This window comes from Protopterus annectens, chromosome 14.part0 (genome assembly GCF_019279795.1).
Source record: "Protopterus annectens isolate FY-2018-M chromosome 14.part0, PAN1.0, whole genome shotgun sequence".
NCBI classification, from domain to species: Eukaryota; Metazoa; Chordata; order Ceratodontiformes; family Protopteridae; genus Protopterus; species Protopterus annectens.
The window spans coordinates 1,079,740,145-1,079,766,862 of NC_056748.1; the positions used below are offsets into that span (position 1 = coordinate 1,079,740,145).

Genomic DNA, 26,718 nt, shown 5'->3' on the forward strand with positions numbered 1-26,718 from the left:
TGCAAAAAAAATATGAAGTGGACTCCTGCCCTTCGGAGCCGACAGGACAGATATGGCCCATGGAGGTCTCCAAATTCAATGACGAACTCAGGGCAATAACTGGCTCCGAAGAGTCAAATCTCTGGAACCAATACAACCATCGCTGGATGACTCAGAACTTTAAACTCTGAAGCTCGGAAGAGGTCAGGAGGAGTAGTTAGTGGGGTGAATGAAGGCTCAGCTGTTGAACCCATAGGGATCAGAGCTGAAGGAAGTCCTGTGAAACTCTCACTCATGAAATTTTATTCACCAGTCTCTCCACGTCAAGTTCTGAAAGGCTTTTGGTGGAATGGAGTGACAACAAAGAGGGCGATTTAGGTTTCTGAAGAAAGACCTCAGGTAATTCACCCACAAAGGGGTCAATAGATGTCGAGGAACAAGTCCTGGATGGAGCTTCCTTTTGCCCCATTTCTAAGTCTGCACCAAAGTAGTTGGTGCTGATGTAGAATCAGAAAGCAGATTTGCTTTTGCCAAAGTCATCAGCATCAAGAGTTTTGAGGTAACAATGGTGGTCGTTGCTGATGATTTTCCTGGTACCAAAAACATACAGAGTTCTTCACCTCAGAAGAACGTTTAGCAGCTGAGGATCTATCTTTCTTAGCTGTAGTGCTGAAGGGGAGGATGGTACTAACAAATGCCTCTTTTTGCCCTTCTCTAAAAAGGATGAAGAAGGGGAAGAATATGGTGGAAGGAATCAAGTCTTTCAAAATCAGCTTGTTCCTTCTCTCAACAAGAGCCCTATGGCTAAAACCATGGCAAATACTACAATCCCCCTGTAAAAGCACAGGACCCAAGCATCACATACATAAAAGATGCAAGTCAGACAGAGGTATCTTTTGGCCGCACTTCTCACATTTTTTAAAGCCAGAAGGGGACTTAGCTTTCTCAGCCATAATAAAAATGTGCTGGAATCACACATGCACACACACACACACACACACACACACACACACACACACACACACACACACACACACACACACACACACACACACACAAAACACTCGTGAAAGAGAAATAGGGTAAACTCTCAACAAGAAAAGCAGAGAGACTTTTTTTTGAAGTGGTAAAGGGGGGGGGGAGGGAAAGAAAGAAGAGACTATCGATGATGATAAAGAGTAGGCTGAAGTGTACATCAGAAAGCTATCAACACTAAACATGGGGAAGAGGAACTACAAAAGGGAACAAACACTTAAAGAAGAAGAAGTTTGAAACAGAACTATTAAAAAAAGCAAAACTAAGCTCATGAGCTCTGGTGAACGCATCTGTCTGGAAAAGTGGCAAACGAGATCTGGGATAATTGGGAGACAGAGGATTATTATGGGAAGATGTCAAGCTTGAGAGTTTTTGGTCAGCGCACGCTGTAGTAACAGCCGAGTCAGTTCCAATATCAGAAGTGAGCCCATATGTCAAGGATAAAATGAAAATTGACAACATCAGATCAACCCTTTTCCCCAAGGTATGATGATCACAAAGTTACTATATATAAGCAGCAAGGTTCAGCCCCTGTGAAAAATACCTCTAAAAGAGAAAAATGGTCGTCAGTATTCACTTCCCTTTAGTTTTGCTGCTTTGAAATTCTAGAACTCACAATTATGGGTCTGGGAATTATAGCATGGTCAAAAAAGTGTAGTTGTATCAGATATGGTTTGGATTACGACTATTAGCTGTACCTGTTCTTGAACTGTCATATCTAAGATTAATATAACACCAACCTTGGAACAAGCTGACTGCCCATGTCGCCTTCCCATTGAGAAGCAAACTGATGGCCGTATTTCTCCAGGATTTCACTCATTTTCTTTGCTGGACTAAATTCTTCTGCAAAAATAATAGTTGTACATTATAGCAAAATCATATAAAGCATACAGGTGCTCTGCGTTAAATTGGGTAGCTGTCAAAAGAGAAACAAATTAATACATCTTTAGGTCTGAAATGACTTCCACAGCAAGACGTCATACAGAATTAATACAACTTGCAATGTTTTATGAACATGTAAACCATGAACTGTGTAATCTCTCCCCAAAAGGTTGCAGATGACAGATGCAACCACTGCTTTAACAGAATGTGTTCTTTTGGCACCCTGTAGAGTTGGAATCAAAATGTTTTCCTTTATAAATAGCAATTCAGAAAAAAATGATGAATATCTATCTTTTTAAGTGAAACAAAAGGTTGGGCTTTTTATGCTATTGGTTCTGCAGATATATATGCAGACCTTTTTTCTCTTACCTTTTTAACCCACCCATTCAAAAATCCATTTTCTTTCATCCAGAAAATGTCAGAGCTGAATCTTTTGATTTAGTGGTTGGCGCAGTGGTGCAGCAGTTAACGTTGTCGCCTCACAGCAAGAGTTTCTCCAGTTCAATTCTCAGCGGGGGAGGAGCTGCATGTCTTCCCTGTGTTCATGTGGGTTTCCTTCGAGTGCTCCATTTTCCTCCCACGTTACAAAGACGTGTGTCTGGAGCATTTTTTCCAAGGCCTCCAGTGAAAATTGGCTTGTTTCAAGTCGGACTTTACCAGTAAACAAATGATAAACAAATAAAAAAAATAAATAGCGCAATGTCTGTCATAATACAAAGACTAAAAGAAGGATTCATAGAGCCACACTATCACTATGGATGATCACATGATCTTCATAAACACAAAAGACCATGAAGTTCTAGTAACGCCCTAGCAAATGTTATTGTCAACAGCAGGAATGTTGTCCATGACAGATAGGAGGGTACTCTTAGACTTTCCCCAAATTAAATTTGAATCCCAGTTGTTTCTCTAACTACTAGTGCTATAGAAACAAACGGCATTGTTTGTAATGGTTTCTGTGCAGTATGATTCTAACTTGGTAGAACTTTTAACAACTACTTCATTCCTAATGATTATGTTAAGTATTACCTATCAGTATGTCAAATTTATTTTTTTTAATAAAACAAACATTACAAAAAATATCAGACATGCTGGTAGGAGCACAGTTTGCTGACATATAAAAGTATCATGCCACTTGTTATAGTAAACCAACAGCACAGCTAGTTTTGGCTAAATTTTAAAGACCAGGCCCTTAAATGCAGTCTCCTCTGGAATATACTGATTTCCAACATTTAGGTTGTATAGACGAAGCATAGACATTCTCCTATATCAGTTATAGTCAATGATTTCCAATGCCAAGTTATACATTTCAGTGCAAATGATAGGAGAATTCACAGCAAAAGTCTTTGCTATTTAGATGCACATTGGTTGTGGTGGTGGTGTGGTGTGGGGGAACAGTTGCACTGAAGAGCACCAACTGTTTTACTACAGTAAAATTGTAATTCCATACAGCCTGCCTAAAATTCTGCAGATTTAACCAGAAATCTGTAAGTGCAAAATGTTTATAAATAAGATGCCCAGTTGCTGGTCTTGGCATCTACAACATAATGTTGTGAACATGTATGGATGGATTTAAGCTAGGAAAGAAACCATAGCTGTCTCTCTCGTGAGTCACAGAAATTAGATTTTTCACACCCTTTCACCCAATGAAATCCAAATAATCAAGGTAGAAGTAAAGCAAGATGCACATTACAGTGTTTATGGTAAATGAGGTGAAATAGCCAAGTAACAGGACATTGGAATATCTGCGGGGGAGGGCTGTGTATGGGGGGACCCAATTCGACCATGATTTTGTGAGGGGGAAGAAGGGAGGCAAACTGAAAGACAGTACCGGGGCCTGGTAAGCACAAAGTCTAGCTATGCTACTGATCAGTAGGCCATGGAAGTCCTAGCAAACTATAATATTATTTTGCTAAAATTAGAATATTGTCTACCAGACAGTAAATGCCCTACTTTTACCACAAAATCCACATACTTCAAGTCACCAAAAACAAAATCTTAAAGTTCATCATCTTCTCCCTTCCCAGTGAACATCATTGCTACGCATTTCAAAAAAAATGGTTCGGTTACCATTTACTACAGGGTCTGGGGGTCATATTTTGTTCGTCTGTTCTTCAGCTTTGGTTTGAATGTTGGCATCCCACAATTCCACTGGAGTGGGTGGGGTTACATAAATATATACGCAAATTTCATGTTAATCAGCGAGCAGATTTGTACCTATTTTTCATGGGCATTTGTCCAGATTTTTGATGTTTCCAGGTTGAGAGGTATGATTCACTGGCTCATTTGTCCACTTCGGCAAAAAATAACAAATAAAAAGAAAACGCTCACTTTATTACAAAAACAAAGCTTTTGGGAAATATTCCTTCTTCAGTGTTCAAACACATTACTTAAAATGATCTTATTTAAATAAAGTAATATACAACACATGACACAGCCATCCAATAACAACACACAAAACATTAACCACTCAATTTTTAAAAAAACATATTACAATATAAAAACACTTTGAATAAAAATAGAAAATTAAACCTAACACTCATTCAATAAAAAAGCATGATCATAAGAGTATAAAGACTTATTTATACCGTTTTTGTTTAAAATCTAACAGAGGTTTAATTGTCACCATATTATTAAGCCCAGGTGCTCTATCAGCTTCGAGTCTTATAATCCACTTGTATTCAGACATCTTTAATTCATTGTTTACATCTCGAAGCCTCAGATTTTTACATACAACCTCTAAAACTTTAAATTTAAAGCTGTGTGTCCACTTCTTATGTTAATTTCATGAACTAATGCCTTCCCAATCCTCTTTCATTGGCTGTTGTTGGTAAGTACAAAATTGCCACTTTGCAAAGTCACTCCCCCTAGGATATTTAAATGTATTTGCCCTTTCACTGTATTCCAAAGAACCAAAATACTCAACGCCCACCTCCCCATAAAACCATTGTGCTTTTAAAATTAGTGACTTTCCCTTTAGAATGATAAAACTTGAGTTTCCCTTTCTTTCTCATCTTCCTGCTTATTGCATCCTGCAGTTCTTACAATATTAATGCATTTTTGTCCATCTTACTTTTAAAATCTGCAAAATCTGTGTCAAGACTACCAATCAATGGAAAGGTTACATTCCTCTTCTTGGTAATCCTCTTTGGATTAGTACCTCTGTTTCCTTCCTGGTAAAAGAAGGAGCAGCAGGGCATTATTTCCCAGACTTGCTAGATCATTGAAAAACCTGATAACTGCTCCTTGTGAACAAAGGTGGGATTATCGCTGCAGTTTTGCGTCTGTTGAGAGCAGAAAAGGGGACACCGATTCCCAGTTGGGTGAAGATTGATAACAGCAGCACCAGCAGTACCCAGGTAGTACCCAACAGGTGAATCACCACTACTCGACAATCCAGGCAAACTTTATTCTGTCTTTTCAGTAAGAACTGCTAGAATAGCTACTGTCTATCCCAACTTCAGACCATTTCCCAAAATACTTCATCCATAAATCTTCAGGGTCTATTACTGTAGTTCACTGCAACCCCCCACCCCAGATTACTACACAAGTCCCAGTCCTCCACCCTTTGGTAAACATGGCTCAATAGTTTGCTCTCACCCCATCCGTGGCTAAGGTTGCCAACTTTTCATGTCAAAAATTCTGGACATGGGAGTGGGGGTGGAGCCTGAATGGCCAACTGAAACCAGCATAATTTCAAAGCTATACTAAACTAATATAAAATACAGGAAATAATTAACATTCTTTAATGAAAATATCTAGAATTTATTGATGAAAGCTTATTTATATAATTAGTAACTTTGGTGGAGTTCTGTTGATATTTTCCTGTCAAATTACTTTGAAGACTTTCATATCTTGTGGAAATGAGTAACTCAAAGAATTTTCACTCTGAAACTGTTTTGAGAAAAGAACTGCAGTTAGAGACTACTACTTTACAGGAACTGTCTTTGAAAATGGATGGTTTTAAGGAAAAGCTAGAGAACTGCCAAAAACAAACAGATGTATCTAAGGAATTATTTCAGCAGCATCAAACTAAAATAACAAATACAGAAACTTATTTAAATGATATACAGTGGAAGGCTCAAGGAAGAGGAAATTCAGAAAGATTTTCTTCTCAAACAAAATACCCGGCTTCTCAACAAAGTGAATGATTTAGAGAACAGAGAGAGAGAATAACTAATATCAGAATATTCGGTTTGCCTGAGAAAACTGAAGGTGAGGACAGTATTTAATTTTTAAACTCATGGATTCCTGAAATCTTAGACCTAAAAGGAGGTTTTTCATATGGTATTGAAGGGGAACACAGAGCCTTGGGGAATCCGGTTTTCAACTTCATCTTCTATTCCTCCTAGATCAACTGTAATAAAATTTTGTCTTACCTGGACAAGGAACTGGTGCTAAAATCAGCTTGGAGGAAAGGTTCACTGAAATATAATCAGCGTGCAATCAGATTTGATAATGATTACTCCACCAGAGTATTAGAACAGAGAAAAATACTTGGCCACTTCTAAAGCTGCTTAAACAAAATAACATCAAAGCACATCCTGCCTTTCCAGCTAAAATTAAAATCAACTACTCAAATGAAATGACATCCTTTAATACTTTAGAAGAAGCCTCTCTCTTCATCAGAAATAATAACAATTTACCTATTCCCGAGGGTACGGATTGGTCATCCCCTTCCTTGAAGAGAACCACCAACAAAAACTCCTGGAATGAAGTCAAAAAGAAAAAGCAAAAGACTGATTCCAAAATAGCTGCTCCTGTAAAATCTATCGAAGCATCGACTTCACTGTCTGATTAAATGTTACGTTTCACTTGTATGAGTTTATTTAAACATCTAAAGGATTTATTTAATTAGAAGTCTTTCCTCTTCAAACAATGACAAGATTTTCTGTCTACTGATCCCTGCTGCATTATAACAAGTAACAAATGCTTCTTTATTTGAGAATTTTGTTGATTTCTTGGGACTAGTGCTGAGTTGCATGGCTATTGTTTCTTTTGTGTTATGGAAGTGTAGAGAGGTTATATAATATATTTCTGAGACTAACTGGCACCTCTGATTATAATAATGGATGTCAACAATAACATAATGAAGCATTTATGGTCTGGAAGCATCTTATCCTGTCATTTAAATAATTATTAATTAAGCTGTATAGTGGTGCTTCATTTAATCTAATTTAATTTAATTTATATAACCATATTTTATTATTAATTTGAGGTTACGTTTGTTAATTAACTGGTTCTCTTTCGAATATTTCGTGGAGAACCTTGACAGGCTATCCTGTGTTATTTTTAGTTCAATATTATCAGCTTCGTAATCAGCTTTGTTGTTGTTTTTTTTTTTTTGACTAAAAGAAAGAAGGAGGGAATGAGGAGCTCTTTTAGAATGATGAAGTGAAGCTTTTGTACGCTCGTGAGGCTTCACGAGCTTAACATTTCATTTGGTTTACCCTGTCTGTCTCTCTAACTATATTTGTGACCTCATCATTCAGCTTACAAGAAGTGAAGCGAAACACGATTAATGATAATTAATAAGCAGAGAAGTGAGTAATCTGACCTATATGCAAACAGGGTAATTATCGATTAGTTATTAATGGCTTCTGAAATGTTAAGTATTGCCGTTTAAAAGAAAACTTTTTAAGTAGATATAAATATAAGCTGTTTCATGCTAATTCTTTAAGTGGTCACATTATCCACATCTATCATGTTGTCGCACTGTTCAGCTATGTGAAAGAGTGTCGATTGGTTGCCCGTTTCCCAAGGTAATGGATGTGATCCATATGATTGTGTGTTTTAAACATAGTTGCTCCTGTGTGTCAATACATGCTAAACAATGCTGTGGGATTGATGCAAACTATTCTGAAGGTACTTCTGTTAAATGTACAAAGCATAAGCTCTACAAATGAATTTCCAGGTCACAATAACTGCTATGTAGGCTAATTTCTCAGGAAACTGTGCAATTAATTTTGATATATAATGTTACTATTTGTACTTTATTTGGCATTATTTGTTGAAGCATACTAAAAGTTTGTCAACAATGCTACAAGGAAGTAAAGGTTTAACAAAGTAACATCAAGTGATTGTTGATACAGTAGCAAGTGTTTACTCTCAGGTGCTTTAAGGTGGGTCGATATTATATGCTCAAAGAGACTTTTCTTCGAACATATAATCATTGACACATAAAGAGCAAATGCTGTAAAGCAAGAACGGCCACGTCCGAGCATTTTTTCCTTGGGAAAAAATTCAGATGGCCATATTGGGAACTGCCCTTTTCCACAACGTACAGCAATCTCGGAGCTGGTATATTTAGTTAGGGGGTGTAGGGGGGCACAGCCCCCACATGTTGGGGGGTGAGGGGGTCAAAGCCCCCACTTGATTAGGGTTTGAAGTTTATGTTTTTTGTGTATGGCCCCGTGAATTTCTTCCCCAAGGATAAAACTTGCCGACATGGCCATTCACGCTTTAGAGTGTTCGCACTTTGTGTCGATGATTATATGTTCGAAGAAAAGTCTCTTCAATCATATCATATAGACCCCTTTAAGGTCAAGTCTAGCAAACACTGGAATTCTACGTCTGTCTGAGTATACAGGGGGCACAATGTGCTCTACCACTGTAAAGTTCATCTTACTTAACTGTACAAACAAAGCAGACAGACTGCTTCATAAAGCCCTCAAAAGTTTATTAAGTGCATTCTTGTTCAGTCTAAATCACAAATATCATCTCCTAAGCACCAGGTGGATACAGGTTGAAACACATTTGTCTGAACATACAGAAAGTGAGATGGATGTACACCCACCCAATTAGTGGCTATATATATAATCCGTGTTTTCCTGATGCTAGCTCTGAATCAAGGCAGTGAAGGTTTAATGCTATGGCAGGATGTCAACAAGTCTAGAAATATATTCCTTTACCTACCAATGTAAACACCATATCTCAAAGAAACTACTTTCTTTTTTAAGCTCTTTGGAAATGACATGAATTCTGAAATGCTAAAGCAGTACGGTACACAGCTGATTTATTTATTTATTGTATACCAGTCCAGCGATGACAGCACTGCTTCCATTAGCATGGCATCCTGTGACAAATGTTACCTGATGCAGGTCCAGATTTTAGCTTCTGAACAACTTTAGGGCAACAGTAATTGCTCGAGCAAGAGATGATAAAATTTCAGCTCAAATCTAACAAAAAAATGTCACTTTGTGTGCTTTGCATGAGGGGGCATGAATTATTCCAGCTTATGCCATTCTGATATGCAATATGGCCCATTTGCCAAACACTTAGTGTTGTACAGATGCAAGACATCCATTGGCTTTACCAGCTGCCACTTATTGTAGTGCTATGTACCACATTAAGTTACACCCACCAATGCTTATACATGGGGCAGTTTACCAGCTCAGATGAAGTAGACTGTAGGCTTGTTGAGACAAGATGACAGTTTCACCACAACACCATGCTTTACCCACCATTGCTTGACTTGTGGGACAGTGAATGATTCGTAGAAGTATGATCCAGGGGTATTGATGGTGTGCTTCATAAAACCTTTGGTGAATGGAAGTTCAGTAGGTATGCACCCCGGGATATGTATCGTAATGCAAATCAGTCAAATCATATACAGTGCATTACAAGTATGAAATGTCATGAGTATGACGTGTTTCGGGCTGTGTATCTTAATGCAAATCAGTTGAATCATATACAGTGCATTACAAGTATGAAATGTCATGAGTAGGACATGTTTTGGGCTGTGTATCGTAATGCAAATCAGTCTAATCATATACAGTGCATTACAAGTATGAAATATCATCAGTATAACGTGTTTCAGGCTGTGTATCATAATGCAAATCAGTCGAATCATATACAGTGCATTACAAGTATGAAATATGAGTATGACGTGTTTCGGGCTATGTATCGTAATGCAAATCAGTCGAATTATATACAGTGCATTACAAGTATGAAATATCATGAGTATGATGTGTTTTGGGCTGTGTATTGTAATGCAAATCAGTCAAATCATATACAGTGCATTACAAGTATGAAATATCACGAGTATGATGTGTTTAACAAATTGTTATACAGGATTATCAAGCAGCTCTTAACATTCAATGCTCTTTACCTTCATTACTGTTATAAATATGCAATGCACTGGTTAACAGCTTTCTTCTTAGCATGCTTCTATCCATAACTACACTAACTACACATCATTACAAATCTGAATGTCTTAGCATTATTGAAATGCCTTGAGGATTGCAATATCAGTCATAGTGCAACAGAGGTCATATAGCACTGCATTCAGTTTTATACATCCTGTATATTTAATTTACACTGGGTACTCTTTTCTGCAAATGTATGGTATTGTTTTGTAGTACCCTTTTGAAATGTCAGGTTGTCTGTTGGGCCAGAGTTAGATGTTGCGAGGTGCAGGTATGGCATGTTTGACATGGAGTACGATTGTGTTGGTGTACACATTGCTTTGTGAGTGGCAACACTCATGAGTGACATCTATCATTCTGATGATTTTCTGATGGTAATGGAGGGTACAGCCCTGTTTTTAGACCCTTGTGCTCTGCATTAGTTTGAGTTTGCCCAAAAGAAGCTAATGAACTTACTTGTAGTTCTTTGGTAGTGCACAACATTCAAACAGATCACTGTAACATTTATAAATTCTAAAATTGATGTTCTCAGATGTGACTTATCCAAATTTTATGTTGAAGAGCAAAACATTTTTCAGATACTTATATAAATATTGCATCAGTAAAGGATTTTTTATATACAAGAAGGAATAATAAGGTTAAAAGGAACATTGATAGAATCCTTAGCTATATTTACCATATAATGTTTATACCACACATCTAGGAGACAAAGCTCAAGTTACATCTACACTTGAATGTAGTTATAAACAAACAAGAAAAATATGGCATGGCTAACAATACATAAAAGTAGTGGATAAGACGTGTTGCACCCTGACCAGATCACTATTTTTCTCTCTTTATATGTGAAACATGAATTGATCTGTTGGTATGCGCAGGTGTAAGACGACAAATAAGAAGTTATGTACCTACCATAACATTCCATGTTAGTTGTCTTCTTCTCGCCTTCTTTCTTGCTGGATGGGTTCAGAGCCGATCTTCGGCTCCGACTCGGCAATCTACTAAAGCTCGAGAGCTATTTACTGGCTTGAGGCCCTGCCTATATCCCACAATGCTAGGCGTCAGATCCCCAGATCTCGTTTGGCAGAGCTAACACCAAGGAAAGATTCAAGGACACCTGTCCAACCACAAGGAAAACTATAGTACAAAGACAGAAGAGGACACAATGTACATCAGAGATGTCCAGAGAAAGAAGGCCCCAAAAGGGGACTCTTCTCGGTCTGTCCAGGCTAGGGGGATGGAGGGTGGGACGCAAGAAAGAAGGCGAGAAGAAGACAACTAACATGGAACGTTATGGTAGGTACATAACTTCTTAATGTTAAGTTGTCTATCTCGCCTTCATTCTTGCTGGATGGGACAGCGTCCCTAGCACCTTAGTCCTGGGTGGCTCATCGGAACAGACTCTTGAGCACAGTGAAACCAAACTCAGCTCTATTCCTAGAGGCCACATCCAACTTATAATGTGAAATGAATGTATGAGGAGTGGCCCAAGTGGCTGTGGCACAAATAGATTCCATTGGTAGTCTTGCTTGAAAGGCTACCAACGTAGCCAATGCTCTGGTGGAATGACCTTTAGGTTTAGCAGGGAGTTGTTTATGTCTGAGTTGATAAATCAAGGTAATAATAGAGGACAACCACCTGGATAAGGTTACTTTGGAAACTGGCCATCCTTGTTTGCCCTCAGCATAGGATAGGAAAAGTTGGTCTGATTTTCTTATTTGCTTTGTCCTGTCCAAGTAGAAACGTAATTGCCTGTGAACATCCAAGCGGTGCAAATTTTGTTCAGCTTTGTTCGAATAGTTAGGAAAAATATGGGCAGATCAATAGACTGATTCAGATTTGTTTCAGAGGGTATCTTGGGTAAAAACTAAGGATTAGGCCTAAGTGAAAATATGTCCTTATGAAACACAAGATAAGGAGGATGAATACAGAGGGCTTGAAGTTCCGAAACTCTCCTAGCTGATGTGATGGCTACCAAAAAGAGAGTCTTCCAGAAGAGCAATTTTAAGGAACAGGAAGCCGCTGGTTCAAAGGGGGGGAGAATCAAGGAAGCCAATATCAAGTTCAAGTCCCACGGAGGCGGGGGATACCTGACCGGGGGCCTAAGTAACAAAGTTCCTTTGAGAAAGGCCTTGCAAAGTTTGTGGGACATGATGCTGGTTTCTGACAGGCTAGCATGGAAATTTGCAATAGCAGCTAATTGGACCCTAATGGTGGCAGAGGAGGAACCAGCTTGAAAGAGCTCTGCTAAAAAAAATCTAAAACATGATGGACAGGGGCTGTAAAAGGGTCAATATTCCTAGCCTCTGCCCAGAAGGAGAAACATTTCCACTTACTAACATTAGTCTTCCTGGAGGCAGATTTGTGCGAAGAAAAGATGATTTCATGCACCGGCTGAGAAATTAGCGGAAGCCTGGCTAAAGTTGGAAGTGGAGCAACCAAGCTGTAAGGCTGAGAGACTGAAGGGACTGGTGCAGCCTGCCCGACTGATGGACCAAGAGGTCTGGCACAGGGTCCAGATTCCAAGGCTGCTCCAGCAGGTGGCGATGCAAAAATGGGAACCAAATTTGTCGAGGCCAGTAAGGGGCAATGAGGATCATCCTGGATCCCAAAGCGGTTGCCTTCTGAATTAGCTTGGGAATTAGGGGAAAAGGTCGAAAAGCATACAGAAGACCCCGGGGCCAATCGTGAACTAGAGCGTCTCTGGGGGAGTGGCCGGGAAGGGGGAAGAGAGCGAAGTCATCGCACTTGCTGTTGAGAGGGGTTGCAAAAAGGTCGCAGCAAGTTTGACCCCAACTGCAGAAGATTTTGTCCGCTACTGATTGATTGAGAGACCACTCATGAGGCATGAGAATAGCTCTGCTTAGCCTGTCCGCTATGACATTGGACCTCCCGGGGATGTGCGTTGCTATCAGAAACCGTTGAGAGGAGATTGCCCACTGCCAGAGTCTGAGTGCTTTTCGATAGAAGGACTTGGTTCCGCCCTGCTTGTTGATGTACCACACTACAGACATATTGTCTGTCTGAATTGCAATAGTCCCGGTGGGTAAAGAGTCATGCAGAGCTTGCAACGCCAAAAGCACCGTTCTCATCTCCAAGACATTTATGTGCAGATGGTACTCTAGAGGTTGCCAGGTGCCTTGGACAGTCCTGCCCTGAAAATGCCCCCCATCCCCACCCGGTCAGGGAGGCATCCATGGTCACTATGGCAACAGGTGGAGGAAGAACACATGGTCTGCCCTGGAGTATCAGAGGGGAGACCATCCACCAAGCTAGGTGGTCTTTGCATGATTGAGTGATTATTATCTTGTGAGACATTGGAAGCTGTTGAAAGGACCATTGAGTAAAAAGCATCCACTGAAGAAGCCGCATGTGAAAGCGAGACAGGGGAACTAGTATGACTGCTGCTGCCATGAGGCGCAAGGTCTTTAGTACAACTCTGGCTTTAATCCTGTTGCACTGTAGTAAGACTTGCACATGTCGGCAGATTTCTGAAACTCTGTCGAGAGGAAGCCTTGCAGACAGATCTTTTGAATTTAAGATTGCGCCTATAAAGATAATAGACTGAGAAGGCGACAATGCAGACTTTTAGAAATTTATTGATATACCTAGCTCGGTGCAAGTTTGGATGGTATAATCCCTGGCTCGCAGTAGTTGATGCCTGGTGGGAGCAGTGAGGAGCCAGTCGTTGAGATATGGAAACACCTGGAATCCTCGCCGTCTCAGGTGAGCCGTAACCACTGCCATGCATTTGGTGAACACCCTGGGGGCTGTGGTGAGACCAAAGGGCAGGGCCCTGAATTGATAGTGACTGGCTCCCATCCGGAAGCGGAGAAACCTTCTGGAGCGCCTGTTCATTTTGATATGGTAGTACGCATCCCGAAGATCTATGGAGCACATCCAATTGTCCTGACCCAAAAAGGGTAGAATGGACTGGAGGGTGACCATCCGGAACTTTGTTCTTTGAACAGACTTGTTCAGCCTGCTGAGATCCAAAATGGGTCTCCAGTCCCCTGTCTTTTTTGGCACCAAAAAGAACTTGGAGTAGATTCCGGATCCTTGCTGGTCTGCTGGGACTGGCTGGATGGCCCGTTTGTCTAGCAGTTTTGAAATTTCTAATACTGCCTGTTCCCTTAGACCAGGTGGAACATCTTGAAGGGACTTGGTTGTTTGTACCGGGGTGTGGACAAAGGGAATCTTGTAACCCTCGGATATGATAGACCGTACCCATTTGTCTTGTGTGAGGAGTTGCCAGGCTTCTGGGTACAGTGACAATCTTCCCCCGACTGCCTCCGAAGGCGGACAGTCGGGCAGCCCCTCAGGGGTGCTGCAAGGGTTTGTCAGAGAACGATTCTCTGCTACCCTGATTCTGCGGGCCCCCCTCTGCCCCTCGGGAGGCATCTATTATTGTTCCCTCCCCTGCCCCTGGAGGGAAACTCGCCACGTGTGTCAGGCACGACTCCCTGGGCTTTCCGAAACCACAAAACTCCTAAAAAGATGGACAGAGGTTTTCTATTTACTAGACACATTTACTATTAAAGGTGATAACTCATTAATATTTTCTCACCAAGACTATAGATTTGGTACTCAAACAGAATAGATAAAATATATGTTTCTAGGACCTACATTCAAAGTTTCCACTTTTTCAATAATTCCATGCCCTCTCTCCAATCATAACACCCAAGTTATAAAATTTCAAATGGGGTTTAAACCATTAGCCATCACATCCAGAATTCCATCTTACATCACAAAAATTAAAGAATTCAAACTCTGATTATTAACAGAACTCCATTTGTTCTAGAAACTAACTATACTTCAGAGACTAATATAGTTATGATATGGGACTCACTAAAACCTCATGTATATGGCAAAACGCTAAGCTGGTTTAAAAATAAAACTAAAGAATGGGAATCAGATTTGCAGGAATTACAATCTCAACTCTTATTACTTAAATCTAAAAAGACCACAAATTCTTCTGATAATAAAAAGAAAATAGAGGATCTAAACAAAAATGTAATAACATTTTAACCCACAAGACTAATCTATCTTTAGAGAGATTAAAGTTAAACTCTTATGCAAATTCACCTAAACACCTGCATAATCTATGAAAATTAAAATGCAATCTAAAGCTAACAATATTGTTAATATCCTACACAAGGGGAAGAATAAACACGTTTAGATATAGGTGACATTCCTGGTGCCCTTAAACATCATTATGCAGGACATTATAAAAATGAAAGTTTTTCAATTAATCAATTGAATCTGGAAGAAATTTCCACTAAACTAAAAAAAATCCCAAAGAATTAAAGTTAGAGCTTCATAGACCAATATCACATAAAGAGGTCACTGATAAAATAAAAGGAAGTAAACCTAATAAAGCTCCTGGAATAGATGGCATACTTATAGAAATGTAGAAACTTTTTCCTATCTCCATAACATCTCTTTTCCATAAAACACTACTTGAAATTCAAACACAAGGCACAATCCCACCTTATTGGAGATATTCTTTAATCACCCCGATTTTAAAGGAAAATAAAGAACCGGTCTATTGTGGCTCCTATAGACCAATATCATTACTAAATAATGATTATAAGATATTTATGTCAATTTTAGTTGACACAATAAAAATTCCTTTACCCCAAATAATTAACAATGATCAAACTGGATTTATATATAATAGTCATACACAAGGCAATATGAAAAGAATTATAACCCTAACAGAATTCCTAAATAGGGAAAATAAAGAAGGATTGACAATTGGATTAGACGCAGAGAAGGCCTTTGACTCCATAAATTGGGATTATCTGTTTAAAATGTTAGTCTTATTTGCCCCCCCTTATTTCACTTATAAATAACATTTATGAAAATAATTTAGTCTATGTTAAATTAAGACTATTCACTTCAGAATCTATCCATTTAACAAAGTGAACTAAGCAAGGTTGCTACATGTCCCCTATTCTCTTTGCATTGGCTATAGGAATACTTTCTGTTTCGATAAGAAAAAGTCCCAAGATAAAAGGTATAGATTTAAATGATCAATGCAATTCTAAAATAACATTGTTTGCAGATGATGTATTTCTCACAGTTCTTAACTCAAAAAAGGTATTAAATGAAGTAGATTCATTAATTGAGAAGTTCCATATGATATCTGGACACTGCTTCAATAAATCAAAATCAAAATTTTTGTTACTGAATAAAAAGAAGGAAATAAAAGTAAATGAGAATCATATTATTGGCAAACAAGTTCCCACTTTAAATTACTTAGGAATTATATTCAGTAAAGATATGGAAGAGATAATAAATGTAAATTATAATAATATTATCAATGCAATTAAAAGTTCTGTGAATAAATGGAATAAAATGTTCTTGACCTTTGAAGATAGACTTCAAATGATAAAGATGATCTTACTTCCTAAGATTCTTTATGTAGCCAAAGCTATTCTGATGATTTCCAAGAGACAGTTTCTCAAGAAAATAAACACACTTCTACTTAAAATTTTATGGTCATCTAAAAGAAATAGAGTTGCTCTTGCACACCATATTTGACTGTGGGAACAAGGAAGGCTAAACTTTCCAGACATCGAGACTTGTGTAAAAGCTTCTATATTTAAAACCATTACAGACTAGATAAATCCCAATTACTCCTCTAATTGGAAACAATTACATTCTGCTATAATAGCAAATGAAAATACTATGTTAAAAAATCTCCCAGTAACAAACAATTCTAAAAAACTATTTTTTTATTATGTACTAATATACAATACAATATAGCAAGACTCATTAAGTTGAATATAATTAATTAACTCTCTAATATTTTTAGGAAATGTGTTAATGTAACTATTGATATAAAACTTTGGTTTGATCTATTAATTCCATTTATCATTAATAAGACTTGTCCCGACAGAGTAAACAGAGAAGTTCTCATTTCTTGGGAGTACAAAAACTTTATTTGCTGGCAACAGTGCATTAGAGATTTAAAGATCCTGGATGTTCAATACATAAAGACACAATATGAAATGACGTATCAAAAGTGGCTACTACTTCAGAGTGTACTAATATATTCTCAGAAAAATGTAGAATAATTAACAATTCTTCTTTTAAGATTAACCCAAAATTCATAAGCTGGCTATTTGGAATTATATAGAATAATTACAATATGAATAATATCATTTCAAATATATATAAAGAAAATAATGTATAAAACACTACCCAAACCAACTTATTGGCAATATATCACAAAAGGACAATCTATATGCTTAATATTAGAAAATAAATCAAACATTTTGCTATCTGTTAAACTAACATCTAATTCTCAGTATTGGAAAATATTTAGTTGGAAGTTTCCACACAGAACTTACTTAACTCGTGACAGAATTGATAAAATTAACTCAACTGAAAATGGGTTATGTTGGAGATGTCAGTGAATAACTAAAGACAACTGGTCTCATATATTTTATGATTGTATCACTATTAAAACTTATTGGAGTGATGTTACTTCCTACAGGCTTTATTTACAGAGTCCTTTGTTCTATCTAAAGCACTAATTTTATTAAATGTGAATGAAGGTCCTTATATGAATAAAATGAACGTATTTACTATGGACAATACAGGTGAATGCCATAAAGTGTATTACCCGGAAATGGAACTCTAATATACTGCCTACTATGGATGATTTATTATCTCTTTTGAAGAAAACAGCATTGATGGAGACCAAAACTAAAGAACTCAGAATTTACCCTTAGCCATTAGTCAACAATCCCTGGAGAAAAGTTCTATCATCAATTGATACTCTGTAAATGGATTCTAATACATCTGTAACTGAATTTACTAGCCAGGTTTCATAAATACTTGGTTTCCTTTATTTATGTTAGGCCAAATGTAATTATGGTATATAGTTACTTAAACTGATATTTGAAATGCAGTGCAAGTGATTTAATAAGATTTGTTTTGGAAATAATAAAACTATCTGAGAAAAACAAATTCTGGGCATGTACGTAAAAGTACAATGGATGTAAATGTTGTACCTGACATGCAAAATTTTGCTTAATAATGTTTAGATTGAACAGAGACGATCAAACAGTTATGATAAAACCTTTTTTACAATATATATGTTACTGTATTGTACAGTATTTTGCCAAATATAAGGTCTGAATTAATTTTCTCATGCATAATTTAAGAAATGTCATATTTTTAGCATAATAATTGTTGTAATAGCTATATATTCAAATCAATATGAAACTATACAGAAAATGTAAGGAAAATTTGGACAAAATTGTTGCCATGTTTCAACTTATAAATGATAGCCTGCGGATGTCACAGCGATGTACTGGTATTTACTTCAAACAAATATGTACCATAAAGTATGACCGTTCCATGACTGGCTAATGCTCTAATCCCTTTTCTTCTTAAATGAATATTTCTGTTCACTCATTGTACGGCTCTCAGCAATGACATTTCTTTGGACACAGTCAAAAAACTGAGGACACAATAAATCGAAGTTGACTTTTACACACAGTTCAGCTTTCATAAATTCAGGCCACTTGAGGTTTTTTTCATCAGTCCACAAGTTGAGGTGTACTGAAGTTAGAAGGCTAGTAAGGGTGCTTTATTAAAGGAGATTAAGATTATGCTAAACAGTACTAAATTCTACTAACTTCAATGTTTACACAATACCGAATTCAACTAAATACCCTTAAACTAAGGGCGTGCCATTGAACTCCTCTAACTATGGTAAAGGACGCCTCCACAACATACCTTACTTTCCTTTAGAAATTTCACCCCAAATGAATGTATCAAGGCTCAAAAACTTTCCTCCTGGTCTTATCACTGCTTGTCTGACAACTGAGAATATGAAAGCATTGCCTATAATTAATATTTTCCCTTGCACTATAAAGAAAACAAGAAGACAACATTACAGGAGTATCAACCAAACTAATCCTTAACTACCATATATAGAACTTGTAAGCTTCAAAAGCCCATCTGCCTTTCCTTTTAACTAAATTAACAGATTTGTCCTTCTGAGTCAAATCTGAGGCTCCCTATCTGAGAAGAATGTGATTGATACTTCTGTATACTAATGCCATGACTAAACAAAGCTCTTTTCAAAACTACGTTAAAATGATGAGGCAACACTAGCAAAATCACCTGCTGAAAAGTTTTTGTACATTTCAGTCTGGCATGTTTTGCTGCTACCTCAAACCACATTCAGTTCAAGTAAGCAGTATAAGGCTGATTAAAAAACACTTTCATGGTTAAGCAATGGCACCTACACTGAAGTCGCCTCAAAGTACACTTCAGATTGTGAACTGAACAACTTGCAGGACTGTACAATGAAAAAAAATAACCCCCTTACCTCACCAGCAATACTACACTGATGTGCTTCCTTTAGAAAAAAAAAAACTGTTTTCAAAAGGGAAGAATTTTACATCCGAAACTCCACCACTGCTGACCCTTCTCACTTCCATGTACCATTAAAGAACCTGCTTCACCCCCACGTTGGCACATTTAATGATGTAAGCACAACACTAGTGTAAGGGTGCATCTAATAATACATGCTGGACAGAAAAAGTTAAGTTCTTTCAGTGGGATTAGTGTCGTATCTGAAATGTTTGATGCTAACTGATCAAATTCAGAAAGTGTGTAGGTTGTAGGGTGTATCCAATTGAACCAAATACCGCATGGTGTCTCCTGCAGATAATTGATTTTATTTTTTCCAGATAATATGCTCTCTGGAAAAGGCAGTCTTTAGTTTCTTGACAGTGTGCCTTAACTATGGACAGTCTGAAAGAAATCCAGACGGTTGGCAACCCTATCTGTGCTCAGTCATATTGCATTAGGTATTCTAGAACACTGTACTAACTGTTTATTACTTCTACCAAATGATACTTCAGCCTGTGAGAGATGTAAATATTTAACAAATATGGAGGCAATCCTTTTGCATCAGGCGAATGCCAGAAAGCATCATACCTCTACAACACCACATCAATCACAGAACACTACTGTACTCAACATACAATGATCATACCTCTACAGCACCACATCAGTCAGAGAACACTACTATACTCAACATATGATGATCATACCTGTACATCACCAGTCACAGAACACTACTATACTCAGCATACGATGATCATACCTCTACAACACCACATCAGTCACAGAACATTACTATACTCAACATACCATGAACATACCTCTACAACAACACATCAGTCACAAAACACTACTATACTCAGCATACGATGATCATATCTCTACAACATCACATCAATCACAGAACACTACTATACTCAACATACGATGATCATATCTCTACAACACCACATCAGTCACAGAACACAACTGTACTCAAGGGTCTATATTAGAACACTGAACTTTCAAAATTTCGAGTGTTCTAATATCGAACCCTATTAATTGAAAATTTAAAACATCGAACATACAAACAGCAAATTTTTTCCTAGGGAAACAAATTTGCTGTTCCAAATCACATACACAGAACACAAGCACACCAAACAAACAGCAATCCACACACATACACCTAAACTCTTACACCTAACCCTACACTGAGCTATACATACACCACTATCCACTTACCTTAACCCAAACCCTAACCCTACAGTCCATCACTATCGCACAGTCACTTCACCTGCGCACTAACCCTAACTCACCTACCCCGCCCTAACCCTCACGTCCACACAATCGCACACTTACCTGACTCGCGCCCTAACCCTAACTCACCTACCCTGCCTAACTCTCACGTCCACACAATCGCACACTTACCTGAACCCGACCTGTAACTTTCCACCACAGTGCTGAAAATACCGAAGCAACAGAAATGGACAACCAAATTCTTTCCATAGGAAAAAATGTGGTTTTCTGTTTCTTCGATATTTTCAGCATTCGCTGAAAATGGGTCAATATTAGAACACTCAAAATTTTGAAAGTTCTGTGTTCTAATATAGACCCATACCCAACATACAATGATCATACGTCTACAACCCCACATCAATCACAGAACACTACTGTACATAACATACGATGATCATAACTCTACAATACCACATCAGTCACAGAACACTACTATACTCAACATACAATGATCATACCTCTACAACACCACATCAATCACAGAACACTACTATACTCAACATACGATGATCATACCTCTACAACACCACATCAGTCACAAAACACTACTATATTCAACAGACGATGATCATATCTCTACAACACATCAGTCACAGAATACTACTATACATATACAATGATCATATATCTACAACACCACATTAATCACAGAACACTACTATAAATAACATACGATAATCATACCTCTACAACACCACATCAGTCAAAGAACACTACTATACTCAACATACAATGATCATACCTCTACATCACATCAGTCACAGAACAATACTATACTCAACATACAATGATCATACCTGTACAACACCACATCAGTCACAGAACACTACTGCACTCAACATACGATGATCATACGTCTACAACCCTACATCAATCAGAGAACACTCCTCTACATAACATACGATGATCATAACTCTACAATACCACATCAGTCACAGAACACTACTATACTCAACATACGATGATCATACCTCTACAACACCACATCAATCACAGAACACTACAATACTCAGCATATGATGATCATACCTCTACAACACCACAGTCACAAAACACTACTGTACTCAACATACAATGATCATACCTCTACAACAGCACATCAGTCACAGAACACTACTATACTCAACATACGATGATCATACCTCTACAACACCACATCAATCACAGAACACTACTATACTCAGCATATGATGATCATACCTCTACAACACCACAGTCACAGAACACTACTGTACTCAACATACAATGATCATACCTCTACAACAGCACATCAATCACAGAACACTACTATACTCAACATACGATGATCATACCTCTACACCACATCAATCACAGAACACTACTATACTCAACATACAATGATCACACTTCTACAACACCACATCAGTCACAGAACACTACTATACATGATCATACCGCTACAAAACCACATCAGTCACAGAACACTACTGTACTCAGCATATGATGATCATACGTCTACAACCCCACATCAATCACAGAACACTATTATACTCAGCATACGATGATCATACCTCTACAACACTACAACAGTCACAGAACACTACTACACTAAGCATACAATGATCATACCTCTACAACACCACATCAATCACAGAACACTACTACACATAACATACAATGATCATACCTCTACAACACATCTATCACAGAACACTACTATATTCAGCATACGATGATCATACCTCTACAACACCACATCAGTCACAAAACATTACTATACTCAACATATGATGAGCATAACTCTATATCACATCAGTCACAGAACACTACTGTACACAACATACGATGATCATACCTCTACAACATCACATCAGTCACAGAACACTACTATACTCAACATACAGTGATCATACCTCTACAACACCACATCAATCACAGAACACTATGATACTCAGCATATGATGAAGATGTAAAGAGAAATTTGCCAAAGCTTCTGGAACTCAGTGTAAACTATCCTAGCCTCCAACATACAAGACAGTGCCTACTTCTTCTCCACTCACACATACTGCAGATCTACAGAGCTTACCCCAACAGTGGTCAAGAAAGTGGCCTGAGGCTAACAAGGCCCATTATGACTGTTTTCACACAGGGAAATGTTTCAGTTATAAGTAACTAACTTTATAGTTAGGCATAATGACTCCACATTCACCAAATGGATAAGAATAGGGTGACAACATGCTGCTTGACTGACATCAGGATCAGCGATGTTACAAGAGTCATAAGGTCCCTTAAGTCAGACCAATATGGCTATGACCTAGTTGTGGTCCATGTGGGAGTGAATGACCTGAGGTGCTCCACCAAGAGGATCATACAAAGAACCATGATTGAATTTAAGCAAAAGATGCCTAAATACCAATACAAGGTAATTGGCTTAAACAACTGACTAATTAGTGTCACTCTAAGGTGATCCTGTATGTGCCATCCTGGGATGATATGGTATGTAAGACTTTCTGTTACACCAGGGATGGCTTACATCCATTTCACTAGGGCTTCCACATGCTGGCTAAAACCACTGCTGCCCCATGGTGCCTTTTTTTAGGCAGACTCCCCCTACTTGTCCTTTCTGCTCAGAAAACCAATTCCAATTTGGACAACATCAAGGCAGCACAACTTAGTGTGGGTCTTTATAGAAATATGACAGAACTTAAGGTACTTCTGCATCCTGAACACATTTATATTTGCGTAGATAATGAGACATGGTTCCATGCAGTGACAGCACCCCCTCTATACTATGGTGTCTATCATACCTTCAGACACTTGGGTAACTGCAGGGGATAATCTATATTTATTAGAAACTCCATTACTTCACATTAAATTAACTACAGATGTAATCTGGAGCACTGGATCCAAATCACCCTTAAATTTATTACTTCATTGCCAGCTACACATCCTCATCAGTGTCACCCAAAATAACAAAAATTACTTCAGCACCATAAAGGCATTATATAGCAAACTAAATACCTCCTTACTAAGCAAAATACAGTTGTGTAAATAAACTTATCATAATAGTAGATATATGAATGATCACTACTACAGTGGTCTTAATATTATGGGCTATATCCTGCCAAGGATATAACAGCCGGCCAGCTTCCAAGCTTCATAGCATCTTCCACATGCCCAAACTGTCTGGCAGCTTGAGTTAACCTCTAAAAGACAAGTTTGGGTGCAAGCCCTTCAGAGGTTTCCTGCCAACAGAAAGAGGGAGGCTGAGCACAGAAAGAACGATGCTAAGAAGAACAAAAAATAAATAAATAAATAACCACACCCTGGCATAACCCCACACCTAAAACAAGAGAGTGGATGGGAAGGAGTGGCTTCTACTGCACTGACCATTCCAACATCTATTGTTATGGCAAGTTTATTTACATAACTGTACTAGGTTCATCATATTCATCACTGCTGCAGTACCCTTAGCTATATGGATAGATTACCCTAGCTTACTACATTTCAGAAGTGGAAGAAGAATCCAGAAGTCACTGGAGAATGCTCCTAGCAAAGCCTGATCTAGACCTAGGGAAGGAATCAAGCTTTGAGTGCTTTGTAAAAATATGAACAGAGAACAAAGTTGCTGCTTCTAAAATCAAACCCTTTCCAAAAGGCAATATATGATGCCAAGGTCCTTGTAGAGGGGCCCTTGACCCTCCCTGGAATAATTTTGTTGTGGTAAGTATAACAAAAAGTAATAACCTCAGTCTATAAATTTGAAAAAGTCTGCTTTGACATGCGTTGCCATTTCTTCCTACCTTTAGAAGAAATTAACAATTAATCTGCAGATTTGAAAAATTTTGTTCTGTCAGGAAAGTACCTAAATTGTCATTATCCTTTCTCCCTCATTTTTAAGATCAGTAAAGAAAATGGGGGCATGGATAGATTTGGCTTAAAGTAAACTGTGATACCATTTTAGGTATCAAATAACATATTAGTCCTCAAAGAAACCCTGTCTCTGTGGAAAATGAGATAGTGCTGACACACCATCTTCCAACTCAAAATACTCTTCTTATGAGTATATATCATTTTGTTGAACAAACCAAAAATCAAATAACTCTTCATTGAACTTTATCCCTTGAAAATTAATTAATTGAACAATCATTTTAGTGAAGTTTTTCCCAGGGATTAAAACTAGTTGACCATCATCGGGAATTTGTCCTTTTTCTCCACTGTAATGCGATTTCAGAGTTGGTATATTTAGTTAGGGGGGATGTGGGGATAAAACCCCACCTGGGTAGGTTTTAAATGATGTGTTTTTTATGGTGGTCAGTAGGTTCGCAAAGCAATTTTTTCCCTGGGAAAAACTTTGCTGAAATCATTTTTGATGGATTAAGTTTCAATGGATAAAGTTCAATGAAGAAGCATTCCGTTTTTAGTTTGTTCAACAAAATGATACAGACACTATCTTGCAGAAGTCAGGGCAATCAGTAAAATAAACTGTTTTCCATGTTAAGAAACTCAAGTCAGCCAGGTTAGCTGGTTCAAATGGAACAAGTGTTAAACTCTTTAACACAAAATTAAAATCACAGGAAGGGGGACACTTTATTTTTTTTTTGGAGGCCTCTTAGTTAAACTCCTTTCAGAAACATTTTTATATGGGAATGCCTTGAAACAGAAGGATCCATGGGCATACTGAAATGGCCAATAAATGAACCATGACAGAGGTGTAGAGTAAAAATGGCCATAGTATAGCAACTTATACAAATACTGTAAAACCGCAGAACAACTATGCTTGCACCAACTAGACCTTTTATATTAGTTAATATATGATATTCTAGTAGCACGCTTTCTTGCCTCCATTAGTACCTGATGTACATTCTCAGTAAACAGACGCCTAAAGACAATTAAGACCCTAACACCCAAGCCGTCAACTGAAGCTGATTGGGATCGGGGTCAGCCACCCCGATCTTGTGCGAGTAGATACATTCTATAAGGAAGTTTGTAGCAATAGCCCCTAGCCAGTTCCAAAAGAAGGTAGAATCACTGTTGCCTGAGCCAGAAATGGAGTCACCACAATGATATTGAGGGATTCTTTCTGAATATTCAGAAGTACTTTGGATATCAGTGGAAAGGCATACAGGAACATTCCTGAACAAGGAAAGGAAAAGGTGTCTGTCTTTCAGACCTTCTTGCGTGGAGTACTGGAGCAGAATCTTGCCAGCTGATTATTTAACAAATGGGCCTACATGAGGAACTCCCCACAGATGTATTAAATTTTGGAAGACCCCCTGATCCAGTCTGCATACATGAGGGTTGACACACAGTATTGCTCTGACAGAATGAAGTATGCCTGAAGAGTGAGTTTGTGCTGACAAGCTATATCCAAATGTAACATGAGTAGTCTGCAAAGCAGCTATGACCTGGACCCCCCTCGCTTGTAGATGTACCACATGACTGTGGTAATGTCTGAGACAACTTAAAGAGGTCCTGGGGATCAAAGATTATTCACAGAGTTGAGTGTCTTTATCAGGGAAAGAATCTTTTTATATCTATGTGATTTTGAATATCCTAGGTATTCTACACCATGTACTATTATCCCTAGGTGTTCTACACACCTTGTACTATTATTCCTAGGTGCTCTACACACCTTGTACTATTATCCTTAGGTGTTGTATACACCTTGTACTATTATCCCTAGGTGTTCTACGCACCTTGTACTATTATCCCTAGGTGTTCTACACACCTTGAACTGTTATCCCTAGTTGTTCTACACACCTTGTACTATTATCCTTAGGTGTTGTATACACCTTGTACTATTATCCCTAGGTGTTCTATGCACCTTGTACTATTATCCCTAGGTGTTCTACACACCTTGTACTGTTTTCCCTAGTTGTTCTACGCACCTTGTACTATTATCCCTAGGTGTTCTACACACCTTGTACTATTATCCCTAGGTGTTCTACACACCTTGTACTATTATCCCTAGGTGTTCTACACACCTTGTACTATTATCCCTAGGTGTTCTATACACTTTGTACTATTATCCCTATGTGTTATACACACCTTGTACTATTATCCCTAG

At 38.1% G+C, this 26,718-nt stretch overlaps 1 protein-coding gene across 1 annotated transcript in view; it reads right to left on the reverse strand.

Moving 5' to 3' along the window:
- Nucleotides 1-26,718, reverse strand: part of CFAP46 (cilia and flagella associated protein 46) — a 3,596,153-nt gene that overhangs the window by 365,060 nt on the left and 3,204,375 nt on the right. The window contains exon 57 of the mRNA XM_044056880.1: nt 1,755-1,857. Within this exon, the coding sequence (XP_043912815.1) occupies nt 1,755-1,857 (103 nt within the window). The remainder of the gene's footprint in view (nt 1-1,754; nt 1,858-26,718) is intronic.